Consider the following 25,769-nt stretch of genomic DNA (forward strand, 5'->3'; position numbering starts at 1 on the left):
CTAGAAGTTGCATGCTTTGGAAGGGTAGTTTGTATATCACGATGAAGGGAAGGGGCCAATAAGTAGAAGGAAAAGAAGGGCGAGGTTTGGCATTTTTGTTACCATGTTGAGATCGTTTGCTACAGGTGGAGTTCTAAGGCAGGCGCTGCGCAGGCAACGCCTTAGAAGCGGGGACTCTGGCGGCCATGGCGAACACGCAGACAAGGGCTGGTTCCGCCCTGGCGACAATGACGCCGGCGGGTACCTCTTCAACGAAACCCCCCCTCCCCCCGGTCAGTCCCGCAAATGGGAGGATTGGGAGCTGCCCTACTACGCCACTGGCATCATCGCCTTCCTCATGCTCTCCATCGGCCTCAGCTCCAAGCCCGACACCAACATCGACACTTGGGCCCGAAAGGTCGCCCTCAAGCGCTTAGCAGAAGAGGAAGCAGCACAGAATGAAGCCATCGCCACAGCGCAAAATTGATCTTTGCACAGGTAACTTCGCCATGGTCAAATATCCATCCAGATTTACTTGAAATAATTCTGAAATTCAAATCGTTTTATAGATGATAATGATGAAGCTAGGGCAGGTGTTTTATGTCCATTAGACCTAAGGTTTCATGGAACATGGAAATATGGTTTTTCAGAATCTTCTCTCTTTATTTTCTGCACTGCAAGGTCAAGCGGATTTCAAGTCTTCATATCTTGATCAGGCAATGTGGTAGCTTTTCTAGATTAGCAAGAAATCTTGCTGCATTGTGTGTAGCCCCAAGACTTCTTTTTTTGATGCGGAAATGGCATATATTACGGTTTTTGGCATTCATGCTTTATGTCAAATAATTAGGTTATGGAACTAGATGAAAATACATTTGTGTCACGTGGTAGCAGTGGGTTTTGTTATTTTGTGAATGGTATGCTTACATAAAGCACACCCAGATTTTACTTGAATGTCTCGGTATAATTGTCTTGTTTTCTCCTGCAAGCAGTAGAGTTGTTGCTTCTTAATTATCGGGATCTTTCCACTGAATGTTACTTTGGAGATAAGTTTGTCATCAGCAGATTTGGCTACACCTAGTCAGCAGGACCAGGGCTAAAGGGTCCACGAGGTAAGTGCTGTGGAGTGAGTGGCTAAGCAGTTCGTGCAAACACAGCAACACACATGTAGCTCTAGTCGGGGTGTGAGCTGATACATGAATGCAATTTTGGAATTTGGCTACACAACCACAGCTTTGGATGTATAAACCGGGTGAGTTATTACAAGTTTAGTATAGTCACAAGTGCCTTAAACTGGTTCTCATGCACATCCTTGATATTTCTCTCCACTATCATGGCATGAAATTTTGTGACAGCAGTTAGGATGGGAGGTGACCTAGCTTGGAGGGTGGTATGAGAGGAGAGTATTGTAGGAGAGTAGTTTTGAAGTCTAGGGCTGCTCAAGGTTATGTTGGCATAGTCTATGACTATGTAGCACATCTTGGGAGTCAGCTTCAAATTTAAAGCAAGAGCTACGTGCCCCCTCATATGTAAGACTACCTGGTTTTGAGCAAGTACAAACAGAGATGGAATGCACAGCTCTGTGGTTGGCACCTTTGGGCACTTGCATGCTCAGACCAGCATGTCTTTGCCTGCTAGGCGCCCGAATGCCCAGTCCTACCTATGGACACCTCCTTGTGGAACGTACTTCATATAGTATTCCCTACGGTACAACGAAGTAGACACTCCGGCCATGGATTGATCATAACTATGGTCATACACCTTATGCTAGTCGTAGCGTTAGTTGACCTAATCTGCGAGCTAGGAGGGCTAGAGATTAGGAAAAGCATGTTGATTATAAGGGTTAATGCTTATAAGTCAATATTACCAAGAGTGTAGCTTTTATTGGCAAAAGCTATGTAAGTGAGGGTTATGTGATGAGTAGGTTATTGTATTTTTGTTGTCTTGTGCTACTTCGGTCAGTACTTTGCCCATAAGTGCTAATCCATCCCTGCCAATCCATAGTCATGTAGAAAGTCTATGGATGCCTCCTTAGTTGTGCTTATGTGCTAGGATTTTCGAGAGATAGAAAGAAGAGCGTGGCCAAATCACACATACAACACACACGAGTCCTAAACTACTGCTCTATATCATGTACAAGAACAAAATAATACAATTGAAATTCAACTACAAGATGTGGCAGAGAATGAAGATGTCAAATCATAGCCATGTGACCTACTGTACACTCGTGGCTAGCACTTTGCCTATAGAGAAATGCTCTGTGAAGTCCAACACTGAGGAAAACAGATGAATATATATATATATATATATATATATATATATATATATATATATGCACCAATGCTCCTAGTCAGCCAGTAGTACTGCTGTCGGCCACTTGTACTTGACTACTACCATGTCATCAATGCCCTCGTTGCCACTTCATCATTGTGTGACCTACTATACACTCGTGGCTCACACAAAGAACTTTGGTAAAAGATTGGCCTTATTTGAAAAGTATTTTATTGTAAAAAGTAAAAAGAGGAAAGCAAAGTAAAAAGGTAAAGCGAAAGCATGGATAGCTTTTCGGCAAAAAGTAGGACCCCCCTCAAGTATAAAACTAGCATGAACCTCTCTTGATCTTTATCGTTAAGGCGTGGAGCTCATCATCGCCATAATCGTCTAAACGTGTGGAGTTTCTATCGTTGCTTGGATTGCGTCGCCTGCCTGGCCGTTACTGCTGTCGTCGCGCCATTCGTACTGCTGCTGACAGCGTCATTACTTGATTTGGCCCCTGCCGACAGTGTCGTCGTTGTCGGCGGTCGCCACCTACAACTAAATCGCCGCCTGTCATTGCTTGGCTGCTGCCATCTGGAATTCTGTTGCTGAGTGATGGAACTGTCGTCGTCACCTGGCTGCTGCCATCTGGAATTCTGCTGCGGATTGATGAAACCGTCATCGCTTGTTGTGTGCTACTTGTGTGCTGACTGACGGAGTTGTTGTTGCTAGTGCTGTTGTCACCTATTGAACTCCCCCTGATGGCTGCCTATGTCGTACGGTTGAACTGCTGTTGTTGGCTGTGCGCGCCATATTGCCATTCTGTCGTGTCGTGCGTTGCTATCATCAACTGCCATGTTGCCTGTGATCCTGATCTGGTTCATACGCCTTTGTGTGACCTATTTGTGGGCTGTTTCTATTCTGGATTGGGCATCAAACCTACTTCTAAGATTCTTTATCTACTCATATCACTTGTGAACCTCGTCTACAAGCTTGGGGTACGTTGGATTTGGTACTAGCTCGGTGAGAGATCTTGTTGGACATCCCCGTGGTGTGCTCAACAATAGGATCTCGTGCCTCGACATCGACTACGACATTGGTTTCTACATCGGCATATTTGTTTGCTTTTGTATTCATTGATGTATTGATCTTGGCTTGCGAGCTCGTGGATTGTTCTTGAACAAATTTCTGAAAAAAATCCTGAAAGGGGGCAGGGCCTATGGGCTTCAGATTACTTGGCCAGTACCTAGAATAGGTAGTAGACGCGAATGATTCATACTTGTTTGTTGACTACATTGTGTATAGTTTTTGCAGGAGGTAAGTATGGATTTCTTTTATCAAACACATGTGACAGGTCATGAACAAAAACCATCAAAGACAAAGCCATTAGTCAAAGATAAGTCACTGAGATGTTGCTAGATGAGCAGATCACATCACAGATATGGGGATGTCCAGATGCACAAGCTCATCAGATAGGGCTAGTACTTGGAACATATGGATATGCTTGGTACACTTGTATTTCACAGTTGAGGACAATTGCCATATAAGAGGGAGGGAATGTAACTATTTGTCCTTCCTAGCACTATTCACATGATGGAACCCTTGCTCGGATGCTGGACTAGTGGACGAAGGCATGGGGACAGACCATAAGGTTTGCACATGGAAAAGCACCAGTTTTGGTCAAAAAACAGAGAAAAGTGTCAAAGTGAGTTGACCGTGAGCCAGGAGCATCACTGGCAAGAGGGGGACTGAGCAGGACCAAAAAGCAAAAAATTGCTTTTTCAAAAAATAGCTCTAGGGTTAAAAAGCAAGGCCCTAAAGTCGGAAAAGTAAAGCACAAAGAACTTCGGTTAAAGATTGGCCTTATTTGAAAAGTAATTTATTGTAAAAAGTGGAAAGAGAAAAGCAAAGTAAAAAGATAAAGCAAAAGCACGGGTAGCTTTTTGGCAAAAAGCATGACCCCCCTTAAGTATAAAACTAGCATGAACCTCTCTTGATCTTCATCGTCAAGGCGTGGAGCTCATCATCGCCATCATCGTCAACAAGCGTGGAGTTTCCATGTTGCCTGGACTGCGCCACCTACCTGGCCATCGTCGTTTGCTGTGTGCTGCTTGATTTGCACCGTTTGTACTGCTGACAATGTCGCCACTTGATCTGCCCTCTGTTGATAGCATTATCGTCTGTTGTACCGCCTGGCTATCACCACTGTCGCCTGTGATTGAACCATTATTGCTTTCGCCTACGGTACGCATGTCCCCACCTAGAATTTTGTCGTTGATTGACGGAGCTACTACTGCCAGCGCCGCTGTCGCCTGCTGACTGCTTGCGTCACACGATTGAACTATTGCTGTTGACTGTCTGCGTCGTACTGTTGTGTTACTGCCATCAATTGTCGTGTTGCCGTGATCTTGATCTGGTTCATATGTCTCTGTGCGACCTATTTGTGGGCTGTTTCTACTGCGGATTAGGTATCGAACCTACTGTTGAACATCATAAGAAGCTTCATCTACTCGTATCACCTGTGTACCTTGTCTACAAGCTTGGGGTAGGTTGGATTTGGTAGTAACCCGGTGAGAGATCTTGTGGGCCATCCTCGTGGTGTGCTCGGTATCAGGATCTCATGTCTCGATATCAACTACGACGTTGGTTTCTACATCGGCATATTTGTTTGCTTTTGTATTCATTGATGTATTGATCCTGGCTTGTGAGCTCGTGGATTGTTCCCGAATAAATTCTTGAAAGGGGGTGGGGCCTGTTCCTCGCTCAATGTGTGTCTTGTGCAAAGTTCTCTCTCTCTCTCTCTCTCTATATATATATATATGTATATGTATATATATATATATGTATATATATATATGTATATATATATATATATACATATGTATATATACATATATGTATATATACATATATGTATATATATATGTACATATATATATGTACATATATATATATACATATATACATATATATATGTACATATATATATATACATATATATATATATATACATATATACATATATATGTATACATATATATATGTACATATATATATATACATATATATGTATACATATATACATATATATGTATACATATATATGTATACATATATATATATACATATATATGTATACATATATATGTATACATATATACATATATATGTATACATATATATATGTACATATATATATGTATATATATGTATATATGTATATACATATATATGTATATATGTATATACATATATATGTATATATGTATATACATATATATGTATATATGTATATACATATATATGTATATACATATATATGTATATATGTATATACATATATATGTATATATATATATGTATATGTATATGTATATATATGTATATGTATATGTATATATATGTATATATGTATATACATATATATATATATACATACATACATACATACATACATACATACATACATACATACATACATACATATATATATATATATATATATATATATATATATATATATCTTCTCTCTTTATTTTTCTATCTCTTGGATATGTGGTGAAATCTGTCATAGCACGCCCCGTTGGGCTTAGAGAAGGAGCACAAGACCGGCTCCAATGCACCTTGAAGGGAGAAAGCGGAACCAAGAACAAACCTCCTCCGAAACGTTGCATTAGTACTGCTTGGCAGTTGTATGTCTAAACCACCCATGTCATGTGGAACATACTCCACGTAATACATTTGCTAATACATCGAAGTCAAAACCCCGATTGCTGTCGGAACAATCTCCAAGAAATCTGTGTATTGTGAAGATACACCAACTAGCCTATTCTCTCATGACGAAGACAAATCTGTTGACATGTCCTCCTATGGTGGCTCCATGACATTTGACACTAAAGATACTCCACCCCATGCAAACGACAGGTGAGAAGAGTCCTCCTGAACAACACCAGAAACTGAAGCAACCACCACCACAGCCAAAGATTCTCCATTGAATGCAAATGGCAACTCTGAAAACTCTTCTAACTTCCTCTATTTGTACTCGTGGCCTGATGTAATCAAGCACCTTGGCTATGTGTTTGATCCGAGAAATGAAAAAAGCTGAGACTTGCACACGTGCATCTCCTTCATAGTCATCCTCTAGTTTTGAACAAGCCTCCTCCTCAGACTTCTACATTTAAGAAGAAGCAACCTCCTCGGATTGCTTCTCCAAGGTCTTCGGACAATCCTTCGCGATGTGCTCGGTGGAGTCATAATAAAAGCATTGTCCATCTTGGCACGATGCTCTTCAGGGGTGAGCCAAGTCACTTAGTGTCATGTGCATGGCAACATGGACATGCTAAACCGATTTTGCAACCAGGATTTAGGATTGGTTAGTGCTTTTGTAGGCTCAAAATGGCATAGGAGTAGGGCCCCAGAGATTGGACAACAGTCGGCTAAGGGGGATTGAACCACACGTGTGAAAAGTCGAAAGCATAAATGATTTATCTTTTGGTTGCTGGCTGATAAAGCAGGTTGGCTTGCTCCATGGTAGTTTATGAGTCTATATAAAGGCTTAACAAGATCTTGTGTTAATTGTCTAGTTTCCCCTTGGGGGTAGATCATGAGACTAGCATAGATATAGGACTTTTCATAGTCGGGACTCCTTTTAGGTGTTTTTGAGGCCATCGGATTTGTATAGTCATACATACACTTTTGGTAATATGAATATACTATAGATTAGGTGAAAACTCTGTGTTTTTCTTGCTCTTCTCTCCGTCTATCTTTTGCATGATTGCATTAGTGTACCTGTGAAAAGCATTTAGGGCTGAAAGGTTGCAATGAAATGTGTTTCATTCAGTTTTTTTGAAACGAAATGTTTCATAAACGCTTCATTCGAATGAAATGTGTTTCATTCAGGTTCAGATGTTACCTGTACGATTTAGGTGTTTTTTAAATCCAGAAAGCTCCTTTTTTTCAAAAAAACATTTACCTACGTCTGTGAAAACGTTTGAAGGAGATCTTGCGTTGCAAAAATTAGCCCCTTCTAGCGCCTCCCACATTTCTCAGCTTCCGTGCCTACCATCTCTTAGGTTGGTTGTGCTGATTTGTGCTTTTTTTCTTCGATTTTGTTTTAAAAAATAGATTTTGAAATTTGGGGGTTTTCTTGCTAGGGTGCCAATCTTGCCTTGCCTTTGTCAAGATGCCTTGCACTAGGGATGCCATGTGGGCCCGTGTCACTCCTGGATCAAGATATGGTGGTTCAGGCACTCAAAAATAGACAATAATTTTTGTGGGGTTTGCTTAAGAGAGTCCATAATTTGTGTTAAGGTCCATTTAATAGGTTTAACCAGGGAAGGCATTAGTGCTTGCAAACATCAAAGCCGAGCTACAAGAATAGAAAAGATAGCAATTGGTAGGACATGTCACAAGCGGGCACATGAATACATAAAACCATTGGTGCATACATTCAACATCCATCACAACTTGAGCATGAATCAATACATCTGTCACAGGCACAACACTAGGGGCTGAAGTTGGGCCAGGCCCCCTTGAGGTATCTTTATTACCAGCAGAGTATTCTCTTATACAAGATGCGGGTGCCCGAGAGTTCCACTCCGTTGCCAGTTCCAGATTTATCCAAATCTGTGAAAAGCAAAGTAATACAAGCTCTCGATCATTAACCAGAGGAAAGTAGTCTCCAACTGCTCATTAAAGAAAACAAACCAGAGGAAAGTAGTCTCCAACTGCTCATTAAAGAAAACAAACCCTTGGTCACCAACTAGGGCATAGTACTCACCAACTGCTCTTCAAAGAAAGCAAGCCCTCAGTCACCAACTAGGGCCGAAGCAGTCACCAACCGCCTTCTAGTGAAACCAAGCCCTTGGTCATCAACCAGGGCTAAACAACCACCAATTGTTTCCTTGATTTCATAGCTGTCCACACAATTGTGTAATTCATCAGTCCCAAATAGGCCCAAAATAGCACTTAAGCCAAATCGTTTAACAAACAGCCACCAATTGTTTCCTTGATTTCATAGCTGTCCACACAATTGCATAATTCATCAGCCCCAAATAGGTCCAAAATAGCACTTAAGCCAAATCGTTTAATAGGCAAAGAAAAGGGTTGAAGCCAAGCACAAGCTGAATCAATTTTGACCCAAGAAACCCTTGATTTCTTTCAGAATTATGCTGTACAGCAACACAGGCAGCTTGTAGAGGAGCAAGGGAAACTGTTGACCAACCCTAGAGTGCCTGTGTGCAACTCAATCGGCTTCTTGTGCCTATATATAACTCGGCCAGCACAACAAACGAGAGTCCCTGTCGACCAGCCATAGAGTAGATGTTTATTGAGTTGACCAGCCATTTGGCATCAACATGAGCAGTCGGCCAGCTTCAAAGCTTTGTTTTCTACTATCCAACACCCTTAAGCTCTCTTAAAAAGGAAGTCGACTAGCTCCTTTCGGCGGCCCCTAACTTGTTCAGCACGCCTTCTCCTAGAAAAGCAACTCGTGTGCCATAAAAATAACTCCTCAGTCACTTTTAGCAACTCATGAGCTTTTGGTCAAGTGCTCGGGTGCCATACACTCATAACTGGTCCCGGTTCATTAATAAAGTCCAGCCCGATGTGAACTCCCTTATAATTTATAAGTTTGTCCGCCCAAACTTTAATGAGTATGAACTTTGCAACCATAAACTTTAGTAGACAAAGAAAATAATAATTAAATAAGGTTAAGTGTGCACACTTACCATCTACAAAACACAGAAAATCACGGCCTTAGTGCTAAACAGGTGTGTACACACGCGTCCACGGGATGTCCAGGCATCCCTGATGCCCATGGACATTCACAGGCAAAATATGAGACAACATCCAGACAAACAAAACAAGTCACACATGTAGTGCATTTTATAGGCAAATGCTTGTGTGCAATGATTTGGATTAAATCTCCCAACTTGCCATCTTGTACACCAAAACAGTCGAAACCATGGGAACCAGCCATGTTGGATCCAAATACTATACTTCATTAGAGCAATTGCTCTTGCATGAGTCCAGTTAACTCACTAGAGTCACCAACCCTTCCATGAGTTCACATACTCACTGAACAGAGTCACCAACTCTTTCACGAGTTTACACTGACTAAGGTCACCAACCCTTGCATGAGTGCATAAATTTAGTATTCGGAGTCATCAACTCTTCTTGGAAAACACAATGATATCATCAAAGAAGGTACTAGTAAATTGTTAGTGTTTTCTGAAAATCTTGTCCATCATGTGGTTGAACATGGCCAGCGCATTGGTATGCTAAACGGCACTACCAAGAACTCATAGAGCCCAAATTGTGTACGAACAATAGTTTTATGTCTATCCTATGGTGCCACTCGTATTTGATGGTAGCTCGATTCAGCCAAAGTAAGTTGCGCCTTCTAGCTTGTCTAGAATGTCATCAATGTGTGGAATAGGAAATCTGTTCTTTATCGTTACCTTGTGAAGGGCACGATAATCGACACACATTCTGTATGTACCATCCTTCTTTGCACCAATAACATAGGTGAACAATAAGGAGAAGAGCTGGGTTGTATTAACACTTTCTCAAGTAAGTTATTTACTTGTGCCATAATCTCTTCTTGCTGACTAGCACTTACCCTGTATGGAGGCCGATTGGGCGGTGTGCTACCAGGTATCACATCAATACGGTGATCTTCGGGACGCTCAGATGGTAACTCATCGGGACGCTCAAATGGTAACTCACCAGGCAACGCATCTTGAAAACAATCACTATAGCGATGTAGAAAATCTACTCGTTCTCGATTTAGTTGATCAACAATCACTCTTTCATGCTCAGTCCTCTCTTACAAAAACCAAGTAAGAACAAGTTGATTTCTTTATTACCTTATCGACACTTGTACATGACTGACAATAGGTATGGTACAAGCATCTATAATAGCCTATCTACATCTATGCATGAAACTGATCTTTTTTGTTTTGTATGATTTCTTTGGCTCCATATGAGCATGCCAAGGCATTCCCAACGGAACATCACAGCATGTGAGAGGAGCAACCATAAATCTCTCATGATCAAGATAGCCCTATATTTCTTTGGCTCCATATGAGCATGCCAAGGCATTCCCAACGGAACATCACAGCCCGTGAGAGGAGCAACCATAAATCTCTCATGATCAAGATAGCCCTATATGTGAATATGGAGCTAGCCAATAATTGGCATTACATTCACTCCTTAACCCATTTGAGTGCCATAATTTGATACATCCAACCCTATGGTGGCAGCCACTTGCCGAGAAATGAAATTGTCGGTGGATGCATCATTAAAAAGAAATACTGCAGGTTGATCTTTTAGCTATTTCCGTGCTTTACATGTAAGTATTTCAATTGAAGTATGTCATGTGTTTCCCATTACATTTGGCACAACATTTATACGAGGCTTTTCGATACCACTATCTGCATTTTTTTCGGGTTTCGTGGGCACCTAAAATACATGTGATCTTTACTACCACATTCAAAACATTTTCCATCACCTGCATACTCAATCCTTTGTTGTTTTGATAGTCCATGATCGTTATGTTTGCCCCCATCTTCTTGAATGAACGTTCCTTTCTATCTTGGGCATCTTTTTGATCACTTTTTAAGGGTTGTCTACCCTTTTTCTGGTCATAACCAGCCCTCTTCTTACCCTTGGAAGGATCTGAAATTGGCTTAGACTTGTCGTATGTTGTGTAACTTCTCAGCTACGGTAACCGAATGCCTTAATTGCCAAAGAGTTTAATTTGGGTAACACTTCAAGACTCTCTTGAATGATCGGATGCAACCCAAACTCAAACTTCCTTTTCTTCTCTTCATCAGAGAGTGTCATGAAGGGAGTAACTCTCAGCAATACCTCCCAATATTTGGCGATGTAAGTCTACACAGACTCCCCTTCTTCTTCTTTTAGCCAATCCCATTCTTTACGCACGTTTTTAGCAAGTTTGGCAATAAGAATTGATAATAAAAATTGAATCTTAAATTCAGCCCATGTGCGAGCAGCATTCTGATCCAAAAGTTTGGCCATCCACCAATCACTAGTTGTTTCTATTAGATGCATACCCACATGTCTCAATTTAGACTTCTGCGAGAAGTCTTTCTTGCAAAAAGCAATCTCAAATTGCTGAATAAAAGCAAGAGCTTTGGTAGTTTATATCTTCCCAAAGAAGTTTCAAACTTGATGTCATTATCCCTTGATGTGAACTCTTTGGATTACTTCTTTGAGTGAGATCTACCATGCCCATTAGTTTTAGCATTAGGGGACTCATGTCGAGCTCTCTTTGCACTGTTCCAGTGGTACTCGTAGATCGAGTGGAATTAGCATGATGAGAATGCCCTCGGCGTGGAGTAGTATGATGAGGATGAGATATGGCCTCTTTTGAATCACCAGAATTTGCATGTGCTTCCCAGTGAGAAGCCCTTCTTCCACTGAAGTCCTTGGATACATCCTTTTGTCCTCTCAAATAAGACATGGCCAATTCATGAGGATCTTTCTATCCCATGGCCTCAAAGGCTACTTCATCTGGATAAATTTTCCTTTTTGTACTCAAGACTTTTTCCACATCACGATCTTTTCTCAAAGATCACCACTCTACTATCTCATCACAATAACGTCTAACCTGGTGCCTCAAAGCCTCCAACTCAAACCTTACATCAACAAGATCTGTATGTGCAGTTATAGCAGTCTCCCCTGCATTTTCCCTCTCTTTCTCAAGAGGAGTACGAGCAGTTCCAACAGATCCCTCAGCATGTGCCCTCCCCTGCCCAGGAGGCTCAGCTTGAGTGCTCATGTTATCTCTTCTATATGCTTAGCCAAAATTATGTATGCCCAAAAATCGTCCTTTCTCAAGCATTGAAAGAAGCCTTTGCTCTGATACCAATGTCACAAGCGGGCACGTGAATACAGAAAACCAATGGCCCAAATCACAGAATACATTCAACATCCATACAACTTGAGCATGAATCAATACCTCTGCCTCACAGGCATCATAAATATATACATCCTAAAACCACATAAAATAATCTTTCACATGACACAGCACTAGGGGCTGAAGTTGGGCTAGCCCCCTTGAGGTATCTGTATTATCAGCAAAGTATTGTCTTGTACAAGACGTGGGTGCCCGGGAGTTACACTCCTCTACCAGCACCAGATTTATCCAAATCTGTGAGAAACAAAGTAATACAAGCTCTCGGTCACCAACCAGAGCAAACCAGTCTCCAACTGCTCATTAAAGAACATATTGGTCTAGTAATCGGGTGCCCAACACTCATAACTGGTCTCGGTTCATTAATAAAGTCTAGCCCGATGTAAACTCCCTTATAATTTTTAAGTTTGTATGCCCAAACTTTAATTAGTATGAACCTACAACCATAAACTTTAGTAGACAAAGGAAATAATAATTAAATAAGGTTGTGTGTACACACTTACTACTTACAAAACACATTAAAGCACCGCCTTAGTTCCAAACAGGTGTGCACACACGCGTCCATGGGGTGTCCTGGTGTCCCCAATGCCCGAGGACATTCATAGGCAAAATACCAGACAATGTCCAGGCAAACAAAACAAGTCACACATGCAAGTACATTTCACAGACAAGTGCTTGTGCGCAATGGTTTGGATTAAATCTCCCAACTTGCCATCTTGTACACCAAAACAGTGGCGACCGTGGGCCCCACCCATGTTGGATCAAAATACTCTTCTCACTAGAGCAACTTCCTGTTACTCACTAGGGTCACCAACCCTTCCATGAGTTCAACACTGAATAGTCACTAACTCTTTCATGAGTTACACACTCACTAAGGTCATCAACCCTTGCATGGGTGCATAAATTTAGTAGTCAGAGTCACCAACTCTTCTACTGACTTAGAGTCACCAACTCTAATAACTCATTAGAGTCACCAACTCTTGTATAAGTGAATCCATCATGCTCCAAGAAATCCTTTTTCATGTCTCAGATCTCTAGAGGATTGTGATAGGACGCAGTTGTGAGCTTGTGCCCGAGGATATTTAGGCTAGTGATGCTACAGGTGATGCATTAAAGAGAAAACGATTGGACTTAGAGGAAGATGCACAGAGCCAAGTAGGATTCAGGGGTGCTAGTAGTTCCACTTCCCCAACAACACAAAGCCCTTTGCCTCCAGGACCTGGAGCTTCTCTAAAGGGAGCAAGCATTCAAGCAAGCATGCAATTAATGATGCAACTAGGGAACTCACTTGGGTTTCCATCTAGTGCGCTTTGTTTTTTCACATTGTGCGTCCCCCACGATGGAAAAAGACCATGAGGGCGATCAACCACATTGGATGTGAGTGGAAGGGACCCTCCTATGAGGCCTTGTGCACTAAAGAGCTCAGAGAAGAGAGAAACAAGCAATGGAGGTGGAGATAAAGCCATTAAAAACCATTTGGACCAAGTATGGTTGCACATTGTTATGTGATGGGTGGTCAGATATACGCAAGAGGAATGTGTATAATGTTTTGGTGTCGTCTTGCAAGGGCACTATGTTTTTGCATGCCATTGATGCATCTGTGTGGGATAGTGGTAACATGAGAGTTTATATGGTCACACCTTTGGGAGGCTATCATGGAGATAGGCCCACAAAACATAGTCCAGGTAGTCATTGACAATGGCAACAATTGTGTCTCTATGGGACGGATGCTAGAGGATGAGTTCCTATAGATTGTATGGACTCCATGTGCATCCCATAGCCTAGACTTTCTCATTGAAGATCTTGCAAAGATTGGGTGGATTGTTGACATCTTTGACACTGTGTGTAGCCCAATCCATGTGGCTGCCCACATATTGCACCGTCTTTGGCGGAGTGAGGCGCAGTATGTTAATGAAGAGTTGGGAAGACAGATGGCAAGATTACATTCAGAAATGGACAGGAGGTGAAATGGAGCTCATGAGACTCTTGGAGAATAGAGTGGCTAGTGTATTGGAATGTGAGCCACGTATTTGGTAGACAGACTGCTAGCTTCAACTGGAATTATTTCAACTTATAAGTTATAACATGTACATAATACATTGATCAATGCTGATTATACTTACAAAGTTTCTGTCTTTTAATGGCAAAAACACCTTGCCAATCGATTCCTTTCATAGGATTGCAGTTCCAATCCTTGTGAAAGGAACTAGAGCACTTGGGTCTTCTTCTATACAAATGAGAGGAACATGTTGTCTACTACTGAGTTGGAGTGTTTGGTGTATTGCCATTGCAATCTCCACCTAATTGAGCAGTCAGGCAATCTGATAGAGCCTCACTAGGTCAATGTTGATAAAATTAACATTGAGAAGGTGAAAGATGCCCCATAGATTCCTCAAGAGGAGCGTGACATATATGCCATGTTTATGAGGAGTTTATGGCACTTGTTCATGCCACACTAGCATCAACACAAGCATTATCAGTAGGTGCTAGTACTAGTGCAGCAGAGCAGCTAAGATGAGTGTGGCAACTGAGGTAGTATTGTCCTCTTTTGAGAGTGACACTGAGTCAACCTGGGAGGACATCGAGGATGTTGAGGATTGAGTGCCCAAACTCTAGATGGAAGACGCTAACTTTTGGGGCTATTAGGCTCCTCTAATTTGTCATGCATCTATCATCATGCTTTAGTTTGTGTATTTCACACTTCAATTTTCTTTTTTTGTATCAGCTCAAGATTCAGACTTTTTGTGATCACTTTGAGTGCTTAGTGGACTATGTCACTCTTGCCTGTAGGTTGCTTTATATATTGTTTCTTGAGTTTTGAGAAAATGCCATTATTTATGATGGAATCCGGACCTTGATCCTTGATGTTGCCAGTTTATTTATGCCAATTGGTCGGTTGGGTGCCCACATGTTGCTTTATATATTGTTTCTTGAGTTTTGAGAAAATGCCATTATTTATGATGGAATCCGGACCTTGATCCTTGATGTTGCCAGTTTATTTATGCCAATTGGTCGGTTGGGAGCCCACTATAAGTGGGTCACCCAAATTCTTTAGTTTTAACTTGTAAACATGTTTTAATGTGTAAATGATACATGTTTAATATTGTTTTGTAGGGAAGGCAACGTGTTTTTTACATATTATAAACTTATATATAAACTTTGGGGCCTATGTACCCCCTCCCCTCTTTGAATGAAATGTTTTTGAAACGTTTATCAAATGTGTTTCAAAAAACCCCTGGCAACTATGGAATAGACCCATCAAAGCTTCATGTGACATTGGTATCAAAGCTTCAAGCTTATTATGAGATATTGTTGCTGCCCATGTCCCACCCACCCTTACTGCATCGCGCATGGATGAAACCATCACCCGTGTCTTGATCTTTTGGTGGTGTGGTGATCGGGCAACATTGAATTAGCATCCGATTCAGCAGGGCTACGTGTAGATTCTTGAAGTGTCCCACATGAAGGTGCACATGTCCAAGGTACAAGAAACTGCACATGAACAAGGCCCAATGGAAGCATCACTAAAATGTAAGAAAACCATGAGAGAACCGATGCACAGATCTACACTAGACTACAATGGAGTGGAATCAGAGGATTGCAAGGTTTTCAGTAGGAAGCACTTTGATCTCTAACAAGCGTGAGGCCACTTGTCTCACTTTGATCCACTTTCTTGCCACATGTCCCGATCTAGGGGATGGGTACTCACATCATCTTTACCTTCTGCCAAATGTGCTTTGGCATGTCCCCCCATTTGCTGAATTCCAGACATAATGACGCGAACAGAATTTCCATTGGAGTCGGGCCAAAAATAGTAACCCTCTTAGATTTTAGGAGTGTGATCAGTGTTTTGGAGGAAGTCCATGCACAAAACAAAACCAAGGTGAGAAGGGGATTTTTCCACAGAAGGGAGATGCTCAAAGACAAAAGCATTTCTCTAAAGAAGATGTGAGATGTTTAAACTGATATTGAAGCTTGCCACTTGACAGGGGATGTTATGGGCTTCAAATATCACTAAAAGGATTCATGGGCACCTTGCATAGACATGTGGGCTAGCTTGTTGGGCCCACAAGGACAATAAAGCTAGGCACCTACTATTGAGAGATATTTTTATAGCCTGGACACTAAAGAAGGCTAAGTTCTAGCATTTATAGAGACGTTAGCTAAACGAAGTAGAAGTTTGGGTATTTTTAGCAAGCAAAGCCACTTTTAGGAAGGAAGAATAGAAATCTTTTTATAACTGGCCAACCTCAACCAAAAGGGGTTGGGCTAAAGCGTTGAAAAGAGGACGAGCTCTACTTTTGTTGACATGCATATAGGGACACATGCCGGCTCTTCTTTCGCCTTTGAATAGGTTGACAGCAAGGAAACCAGGCCATACAACAGCTCTATTCTCTTCTCTGCTGGTCAACAACTGGCTAGTTCGGGTTATTTGTCTATGGTGACACGCCCTGCATGGTCCTGTGCTCGGCTACTCATTGATGACCCATGCACATGTGTGGCCAACCCTTTCTCACAACATACGTTTGTATAACAATCCCCTCCCAAAAAAAGAGATGACGCTAGTTGGCCTGCCCTAGTTGTATAGACAACTTGCACGGCTCTATACGACATGGTGATGTTGTATATGCACCAGCAATGTGCGGGTTGTCCCAACTGTACGAACAACCTGTGCTGCCCTATACGACGTGGTGATGTTGTATGCACCAACAATGTGCGGGTTGTCCCAACAACTGTGCTATCCTATACGACATGGTGCGGCAAGTCTCAATTGGGTGCACCCACATGCTTGCTGCTAGTATGGCCTGTCGTGTAACCAGTACTACCACATAATCAAAAAATGCACATCCACACATCGACATCCGATGTTAAAGAGTATATGCATTGAAACAGGAATCCTTCTTAAAATAGTAAACCCTTGTTAACCATAGATTCAACATTAAGATTGAGTCAAATTGAAAAATCGAATATTTAGATTTCATAATGATAAGTCTACCAAGAGATTCAAGAAAATAACTTAAATTTCCTTTAAAACTATCTCAACCTTTAGAATAAGGTTTTGAAAAGAAATTCATTATTCTGAGAAATTTATTAATATCTCACTCATCTCTCATTTCATAAGTAAGAATAGATTTTAGCATGTATACTCTAAATATTTCTCACACTTTAGATATTAATTTAACATTTCAATTAAGAATTTAAATTTTAAAAAATATATTATATTAATAAAAAAATATAATAAAATCTTTTAGGATAAAGAAAATTTGTGTTAGAATTTAAGTTTTAGAGAGAACTGGCCACTCTGTCTCAAACTTCTATTATGAAGAAGTGATATATGGAATTAATTTAGTGGTATGGGACATCAGATTTATTTCATGTATCTACACCAAACACATTTATGTCTTCTATCTTTTACCATCTTATGTATATATGTGGAATGCGTCTTTGTGGTATGGGACATTGAGACTCATTTTACATATATTCATTTGATTGGATTGTTGCATATCTGCATTATGTGTCGATCAAGTTTTTCAATCATGAAGCCATCCTCATGGATTTACGCAACTGAGAACAGTTACAATCCAAGTAAGAGTAAATGTTATGAAAATTAGTATTAAAAATCATATTTCTTATTTTATATTAGAGATGCTTGTATGTACCGTGAATATTGGTATGTGTAATTTAATATTATGGTTGGTTATTTTTATAACAACATTAGGATTAATTAATGTGTTTAAATGATTGTTGGACTAATGTGGATTATGTCTATAAGTATATAGGTAATGAGAAGTGCAAGGGTATTGATTAAGGTGTTACAGTATACAAGAGTACTGATTGCGGTGTTGCACTATACAAGAGTATTGATTGCGTTGTCGTATGGATGGTGAATTGAGCGGTGGTGTGAAGATGATCATGCATTAATTATGTATTAAAATTTTATTAATCATTGTAGCGTGTCATGTGGCTAAATTTTATAATGTGTGTGTGCACAAGTAGTTATGTGTATAGGTCCATTAGTATTTATCATTGGGTAAAGATTTTTGTCATTTATAAACCTTAGAAACTTTTGATAAGGTTATTCATATGTGAAGCAAAAGCCCAAAAGTGAAAAAGATGTTATTATTAGCTCCAAAGACAAAATATGAATGACATAAATGATGCATGTGGAAGGAGCCACACACGTTGGGGAGAGATTGCACCCAATGCTTGTGTATACACATAACTACTTGTACACACACGCATATGATAAAATCTAGCCACATAAACGGTTATTATTAAAATTCTAATACATGATTAGCATATGATCTTCATCTTTGCACCATCGCTAAATCCACCATCCATATGTCACCTCAATCGGTATCCTCTTATATTATGACGTATCAACAGTATCCTCGCACATGTCAAGTTATATGACACCTCAATTGGTAACCTTGTATAGTGCGATATCTTAATCGATATTCTCATACATCTCATTACCTATACTCATAAACATAATCCATGTTAGTTCAACAATCAATTGAATACATCAATTAATTCCAACATTGTCATGAGAAATAAGCAACCATAATATTAAATCACACGTAGTAACATACATGGTACACACAGACATTCTTGATATAAAATAAGAAATATAATTCTCAATACTCGAGTAATTCTCATAACATGTATAAAAGCGTTTGTCTAAACAAAAGCACATACCTAATAGGGTCTGCATACATGTTGTCCTCCTCTTACGGAATCCACTCTATGTCTAAGTATGCACAAATATTTCACCCAATCTCATCTAGAATATGCCTCTGATAGAATCAATGAAATAACGGCATCTTACACAAATCCTAAAAAGCAGATTGAAAACTTATAGAAAACTCATCATCTCGTGTCTCCCATTGGCTTAGGGTTGCTTTGAAATTAATTGTCAAGGGTCTGTTACAACCAGTGGTTGACCCAAATTAGAATCTACAAGCTCATTCTCACTAGATCCATATGAGTATCTCGTCCATACCCACACACTTATCAGTCCTAGAGTTCCATATCATCAAGACTTACTATAAGTGTAACACAGTTACGAGTATGTAGGACAGAGTTAGACATTAGATAGCAGCCAACAGGCAGAGTTGGGGACAGCGTAGGTAACACGTGGCACTGCCATGCGGTGGTAATGATGTGGCATTGATGACATGGTAGTCAATGTCGTGCACCCTGCACTGGGGTACACAATGACACACTCGCATCATCATCAGTGCAACATTTGTACAGAAGTAAAATACCTTTTTCTAGGAAGACCACATATATGGACAAGTTTTTTGACCTTGTAGCATCTCATCGACTTTCTCAAGGGCGTGAAGACTTGTCGTCAGAAAGTGTCCGTTTATGGGCAAGGCTTTAGAGTCACTTCAAGCAATGAAGAAAGTTGCCTCTAAGCCACTAGTTTTAAAGTTGGCATCATGGAACGATCCTTTCAAGGTGATTACCGATGCTAGTAAACCTTGCCATTGGAGCTGTTTTACAGCAAGATCGTTGGCTAGTGGCTTATTATAGCCGCAATTTGAATAACGCAAAAAAGAATTATTCAATATATGATAAAGAGCTTTTGGGGGTGATGACTACGCTTAAACATTGGAAGTACTTCCTTTATGTAAAGGATTTTACAATTAAGACAGATCACGAGGCACTTAAATGGTGCAATTCAAACATTACAGGAGTCCATTGTGCTCAAAATTTAAGGCAAAGACTTGGACAGCATTAAGGCACAGTATTCGAATTCGGAAGAATTTGGGGCTCAATATTAATTGGTCCTCAGTTCAGAACCAGGCCACTACAGTATAAAGGCTGGTTTGTTGTTTTTCAAGAACTGTCTTTGTATACTCAAAGAAAAAAGCACCAAGTGCTTCTTCCCACAATGCCCATGATTCTCTTATTGGAGGTCATAGGGGTATCAACAGTACCTTGGAGAAGTTAGAGAGGTCATTGTATTGGCCCAAAATGTGACAAGATGTCTACCAACACGTCCAAGCATGTCAAATATGTCAAAAGGTGAAAGTTCCACATATGAAACAGGTAGGGTTACTTCAGTCTTTGCCTATTCTAGAGCAACCTATTCACGACATCAGTATGGACTTCGAAGGCCCTCTTCCCACCTCAGTTGGACCTAGAAACACATGGGGTATGACAATTGTGGATAGACTCAGTAAGTTCTACATGCTTATTCCATGATGCAAGATGACAGCCCACAACTAAGGACATAGCTTGCTTGTTCATTCAGTTTTGGTATCTCATCCCATTGTGAGCCCTAAGTCTAGGGACAGTCAGGCACAAGCTATGTAGGTTAGTCTTTGAGCCATAAAGGCCAGTCTAGAGTTAGTCCTCTTAACCCACTTGGAGAATTCATTAGATGGAGCATGTAGCAGTCCCTTAGGAATAGGTTTTGCATCAGAAGCATCTTGGTAAGTCAAGGATATGAATACACAAGTTATTGCAGCCCTGCATTAGACCATGGGAAGCCCATACAATAGCCTAATCTAGATGTATGGTTCAGTCAACATCCCTAGGAGCCATAAGGGACTGTCGACAACATGAAGGAATGAAAGTGCTCCAGTCGCCAAGCCTAGGGGGCTGACAACAGCCTATGGGTAGTGGGTAGGTAAACAACAGGCTGGGCAACATCTAATATATGCGCAGCATTTATGTTCGTAAGCAATGCTTATTCAGTAATTTTTTGTCCAAGATTACCTGGCCAACAACCCGTCTGGACCAACCAGCAACCTAAATGCATATATAAGCATGCGTAATTTCTCATTATTCATTCAGCATTCATCAAAGTCTCAAGCAGCAAATCAGCCCATACCATCCTATCTTCTCCACACAATCATTGAAGCTCATCTTCCATTCTCAACCAGTATATGTGCAGTCCTATAGCTATCTAGACTTGCATAAGTGGCCCGAAGGGTCTTTTGCAGTGCCTTGGATTGGTGGATACTCAGTCGATGTATGGTCTTCCTTATCCTTGCGTTAGGCAGTCACATCGCTTGTTCTCAAGCATTGTACAGTAGTTCTCCAAAGAATTAATATAAGCGAATAGTCATGCTTGTTGCAGGGGGGGCGTTTAGTGGATATTAGGAATCCAATACTCCTATAAGCCTATACAAAGCCGAAATTGGGTCTTAATCTAGCTACAAATGTGAGATTAGGCCTATATCCATGAGCAATGTACATGACATTGTCCTCTACTAAACTTGATGACGGGCTTCCAACTTCTGACCCTAGATGATGCTAATGAAGATGAGGATGCTGATGATGCTTCTAATGCTATTGTTATATGCTCTCCTAACTACTACACTTATCAAGGATTAAGACTTTTCATGCTAAAGATTAGCCATGGCATAGGCGTGCCAGGGTATTCTCTTTCGCTAAACTTGATGATGGGGTGGACACTGTCATCCTCTCTCCCTAGACTGTGACGACTGCCTTTAAATTGCTACCGACTTCAACTACTACCTTACTAACTTTGACTTTAACTATCTGATATTTCTGTCTGAACACCTTAACTCCTGATCTCCACTTCCAAGTCTTACTGAAAAACTGAGTATCTATTCACTATGTTCCCATGCCTTCTTTCCCTTAACCTTGACAGAGCATCGGGTCATCTGTCAGAACTGATCATGCTTGTTGCTAGGCCTTTGGACTAATCTAAGAGCTTGATGAGGTACTAGGTATGCGTACCTACCCTCGTAGAATGCTTCCTCTAGCTTTGCCTATTGTAGACCACTCTATTGCTACACTGTTGCATTCTTGTTAGAAACTGTGCACCGTCCTTGGGACATTGCTTATTAGTGGACTTAGCCTGAATGCTCTGATACCAATGTTGTATGTGCAGAATCCTTGCTGTATTGATCCACATCCTTAAGCTTGATTAAAAACAAGATGAAGAAATAAACATGATTACGACAGAGGAGAGAGAAGAAGTGAAAGGTTGGGTGTCATGGTTTTCTTTTATTCATATGGTAGAAAAAGGTTGCATGAATGCGTGTACATGTGTTAGGCTTAAGGTCAGCCCCAACCCCCTGACCCCTTCTACATTGCTCCTACTATGGACGAGATGAATGAATGATTTATGCCTTGGATGCTTATATATTGCATTGAGGTGCTAGTCGGCCAGCTATGGTGCTATAATATCGACTAGTTGCTCTGGACAAATATTCACTAAAATCTTCATTAAATGTTGCGCTTTATCTAGATGTTTCCCAAGCCGATGTTGGCCTTAAACCAATACTGCCACCTACTTGGATCCACCTGAAGATTGCCGACTGTTGTATAACGTCTTGGCTAGCCAACTGGTCATCCAGACCCTCCATGATGCTTATGATGATCTAATGTTGATGAAAATGATGATGCCGATGAAGATGCTTCTATTGCTGATGTCGATGCTTTTGATGCTATTGCTATATGGTTGTCCCAACTACTGCACTAATCAAGGATTAAGAGTCTTCAGCCATGGCGTGAGCATACACGTGACAAGATTCAAGACTTGATTATGGAGCTACAGCAGCTAGCTTAGGCACAGAAGGCATTGGGAATGGACGAGGAGGGCTATCGACCAGCAATGCATGAGAACTAGTGAAGGCTGCAACAAAGATATGTTTTAGCCTAAGGAACTGGCCGGCTAGCTCATAATTCTTTCAAAGTCCTATTTATAGCATTAACTAGGCTCTTGGTCATTCATTTAGTTCTTTAGGAGTTGAGTCAAGGACTTAGACTTAGATTAGGTGTTTCACCACCTTTTGAGGGGCATCCAAGGGCTAGCCAAGATATACCCTTTTTGTACCATATGAAATATTGAAACTCAGCTATATCTCTTCTCTTCTCTCCATCTCTCTTGCTTGTGTTTTGCATTAGGTTGTTTCAGGATGGTGTTTAGGGCTGAAAGAAGACTTCCAGAGCTTCTGCATGTGACATTGGTATCAGAACATCAGGCTTAGCAAGGCGTAACACTGATTCAATCCTAGATGAAGGTGCATAGTCCAAGGAAAGGAACACGACATGAAAGAAGTTCCCATGAGGTTGGTTGGTGTTCCACAACACCAAAGGGGAATGGCAGTCCTGTGAGTCAGGTGTAGAAAAGGCTTTTAGGCAACAATTCCAAGGGAGGATGATCCTCTAAGGAGTGGGGTGAGAGTGCCAGACTCAATAATCAAGAAAAGAAGATCGGAGAAAGTGTTCAAGGACATGGCATGGAGGGATAGGAGACAAGATGGAACAAATGCATAGATCTTCATCAAAGTTGAAGTGGATTTGCAGTGGGCAGGGTTTTCAATGAAAAGCTTACCAGAAAGGAAAGGATGATAGCTTTGGGACTCCATGAATAGACAATGGGATGATGACAGTCATTCAATTGGAATCATGTCATCAAGTTTAGCAGAGGGGGATGTCATGTGCAAGCTAATCCTAGGATTAATCCTTGAAGGGCAACAAATAAAGAATAGATTCAAGACTTGATTATGGCACCACAGCAACTAGTTTAGGTAGGGAAGGCATTGGGAATGAACTAGGAATGAATTTGAAAAGCTAATATTGGCTTACAGTAAAGATATGTTTGTGTCCAAGGAACTGGTCTCGAAGCAGGTCAACCAACTCTAGGCTCTTGGCCATTCATTCAATTCTTTAAGAGCTCAGTCAAGGACTTAGACTTACATTAGGTGTTTCACAACCTTTTGAGGAGCGGCCAAGGGCTAGCCAAGATGTACTTTTTTGTACCATATAAATATCTTGAAACTTAGCTACTCTCTCTCTCTTCTCTCCATCTCTCTTGCTTGCGTTTTGCATCAAGTTGTTCTTTCCAGGATGGTGTTTAGGGCTAAAAGAATACTCCTAGAGCTTTCACATGTCACATTGATGTCATGTGCAAGCTAGTCCCAAAGCTGTTTCCTTGAAGGACAACAAGATTTTGCACCTGATTCGGGAACTGCAGCAACATCTAACGTATGAAGGAATATTCACTATCGGCTATAACAATTATTGGTGATTTGTCGAGGGACCTGGCCGACAATAGGTCGACCAATCCAGATGGGCTTTTCTTGGCTATAAATATCAATTGGCTATGAGTTTTTTTTTTACCATTCTGTTCTCCTTGGATCGAGTCATAGATTAGGGTCATAGACTAGAGTTTGATTAGGTGTTTTACCACCTTTTGAAGGCAACCTATGGCTGGCCAAGAATGTACCTTTCTGTACTATAGAATATACTGAATACTCATCTCTCTCTCTCTCTCTCTCTCTCTCTCTCTCTCTCTCTCTCTTCTCTATCTTTTGTATGCGTTTTGCACCAGCATGTTCCAAGATGGTGTTTAGGACTGAAAGAAGACTCCCAAAGCTTCTACATGTGACATTGGTATCAGACCATCACGCTGAGTAAGGCTAAACATTGATTCAGATGAAGCTTAAGAAAATGGGATGCATATAATATTACAACTTTGCAAGGAAGGGAGCAATGAGAGAAAGAGTGAAGTTATGCATAAAGGTATGAAGGAATTGTTGGTATGAAGATGTGTTTCAAACGTCAAAGTGCTTGCCGCCAAAACAGGAGGTGGATCATGGGATAGAGCTTGAGTCGCACACTACGCCCGCCGCCGTTAACAAATCACCTTATAGATTTTCAAAAGTGGAAGAGGATGAAGTGGCGAAACAAGTGCAAGAGCTCATGGACATGGGATGAGTTACTCTTATCCAATCGCCTTTTGCATCACTCGTACTCTTGGTCAAGAAGAAGAATGACACCACCCATACTCTTGGTCAAGAAGGACAGTTTTCGCGCGTGTGGACTATAGGGATTTGAATAAGTCATCAATCAAGAATAGATTCCCTATTCCAAGGATTGATGACTTCCTTGATGACCTGAAGGATGCATGTTTCTTCTCTAAGATTGATTTGAGATTAGGGTATCACAAAATTTATACTCTATCCATAAAAGAGAAGATGCACTCTACCCATAGGACAAAAGGAGTACTCTGCTCATTAGGCCTAGCTCTATGTGCGCTCTCTCTCTCTATAGAGTGGACACAGAGGACATGGACTAGTCCCCTTGAGCCCTTAGGCATGAAAATGGCTCATTACAAGATCCATTTTTTCTATGTATGTGTTGCTACCTTGATCTCTACTCCAATAATTGGAATTAGAGTAGGTTCTCTTGGCTCTCACTCCCTTGTCATCTTCTCCTTGAGTCGTTTTTATTATTATCTCAAATTAAGCTATCCTCTTAGGTGGAGAAAGTATACCCATTACTATGAGGTTAACTATGTTAACAAAGTGTTTCTAAGTTTTGGAGCATTTTGAGTGTGTTTTGGGACTCATTTGCATGCTATAAGGTTTCTAAATACATCCAAGGGGTGTCAATTTGAATTGTCTTCGTCAATTTTGGATGTTTTACACTGCAACATTTTGTGTGCAAATAACATCGTCGTCATCTTCGACATCACATCTTCGAGTGCTTTATCAACTTCAACATCGTCAACATTCTCATCAATTTTTGCATTCTTATTAAGTAACATTTCCACACTCCACACTCTGCCATTTTTCATACACTTTACAGGTTTTCTTCATTATCG

At 40.8% G+C, this 25,769-nt stretch overlaps 1 protein-coding gene across 3 annotated transcripts; it reads left to right on the plus strand.

The window, feature by feature from the left end:
* On the plus strand, positions 1-25,769 carry LOC147618726 (uncharacterized). Of its 3 annotated transcripts, none has more exons than XM_086773763.1 (2): positions 1-477; positions 25,754-25,769. In XM_086773763.1, the coding sequence occupies exon 1, from the start codon at positions 104-106 to the stop codon at positions 464-466; it is 363 nt and encodes a 120-aa protein (XP_086629889.1). In that variant the 5' UTR covers positions 1-103; the 3' UTR covers positions 467-477; positions 25,754-25,769. The 3 variants fall into 3 exon arrangements, with proteins under 3 accessions (XP_086629889.1, XP_086629888.1, XP_086629887.1); XM_086773762.1 differs by lacking the exon at positions 25,754-25,769 and adding an exon at positions 661-4,137; XM_086773761.1 differs by lacking the exon at positions 25,754-25,769 and adding an exon at positions 630-4,137 and having other exon boundaries at positions 2-477.

Source organism: Cibotium barometz, chromosome 34 (assembly GCF_041138505.1).
Source record: "Cibotium barometz isolate CiBa-2024 chromosome 34, ASM4113850v1, whole genome shotgun sequence".
Taxonomy (NCBI): domain Eukaryota; kingdom Viridiplantae; phylum Streptophyta; class Polypodiopsida; order Cyatheales; family Cibotiaceae; genus Cibotium; species Cibotium barometz.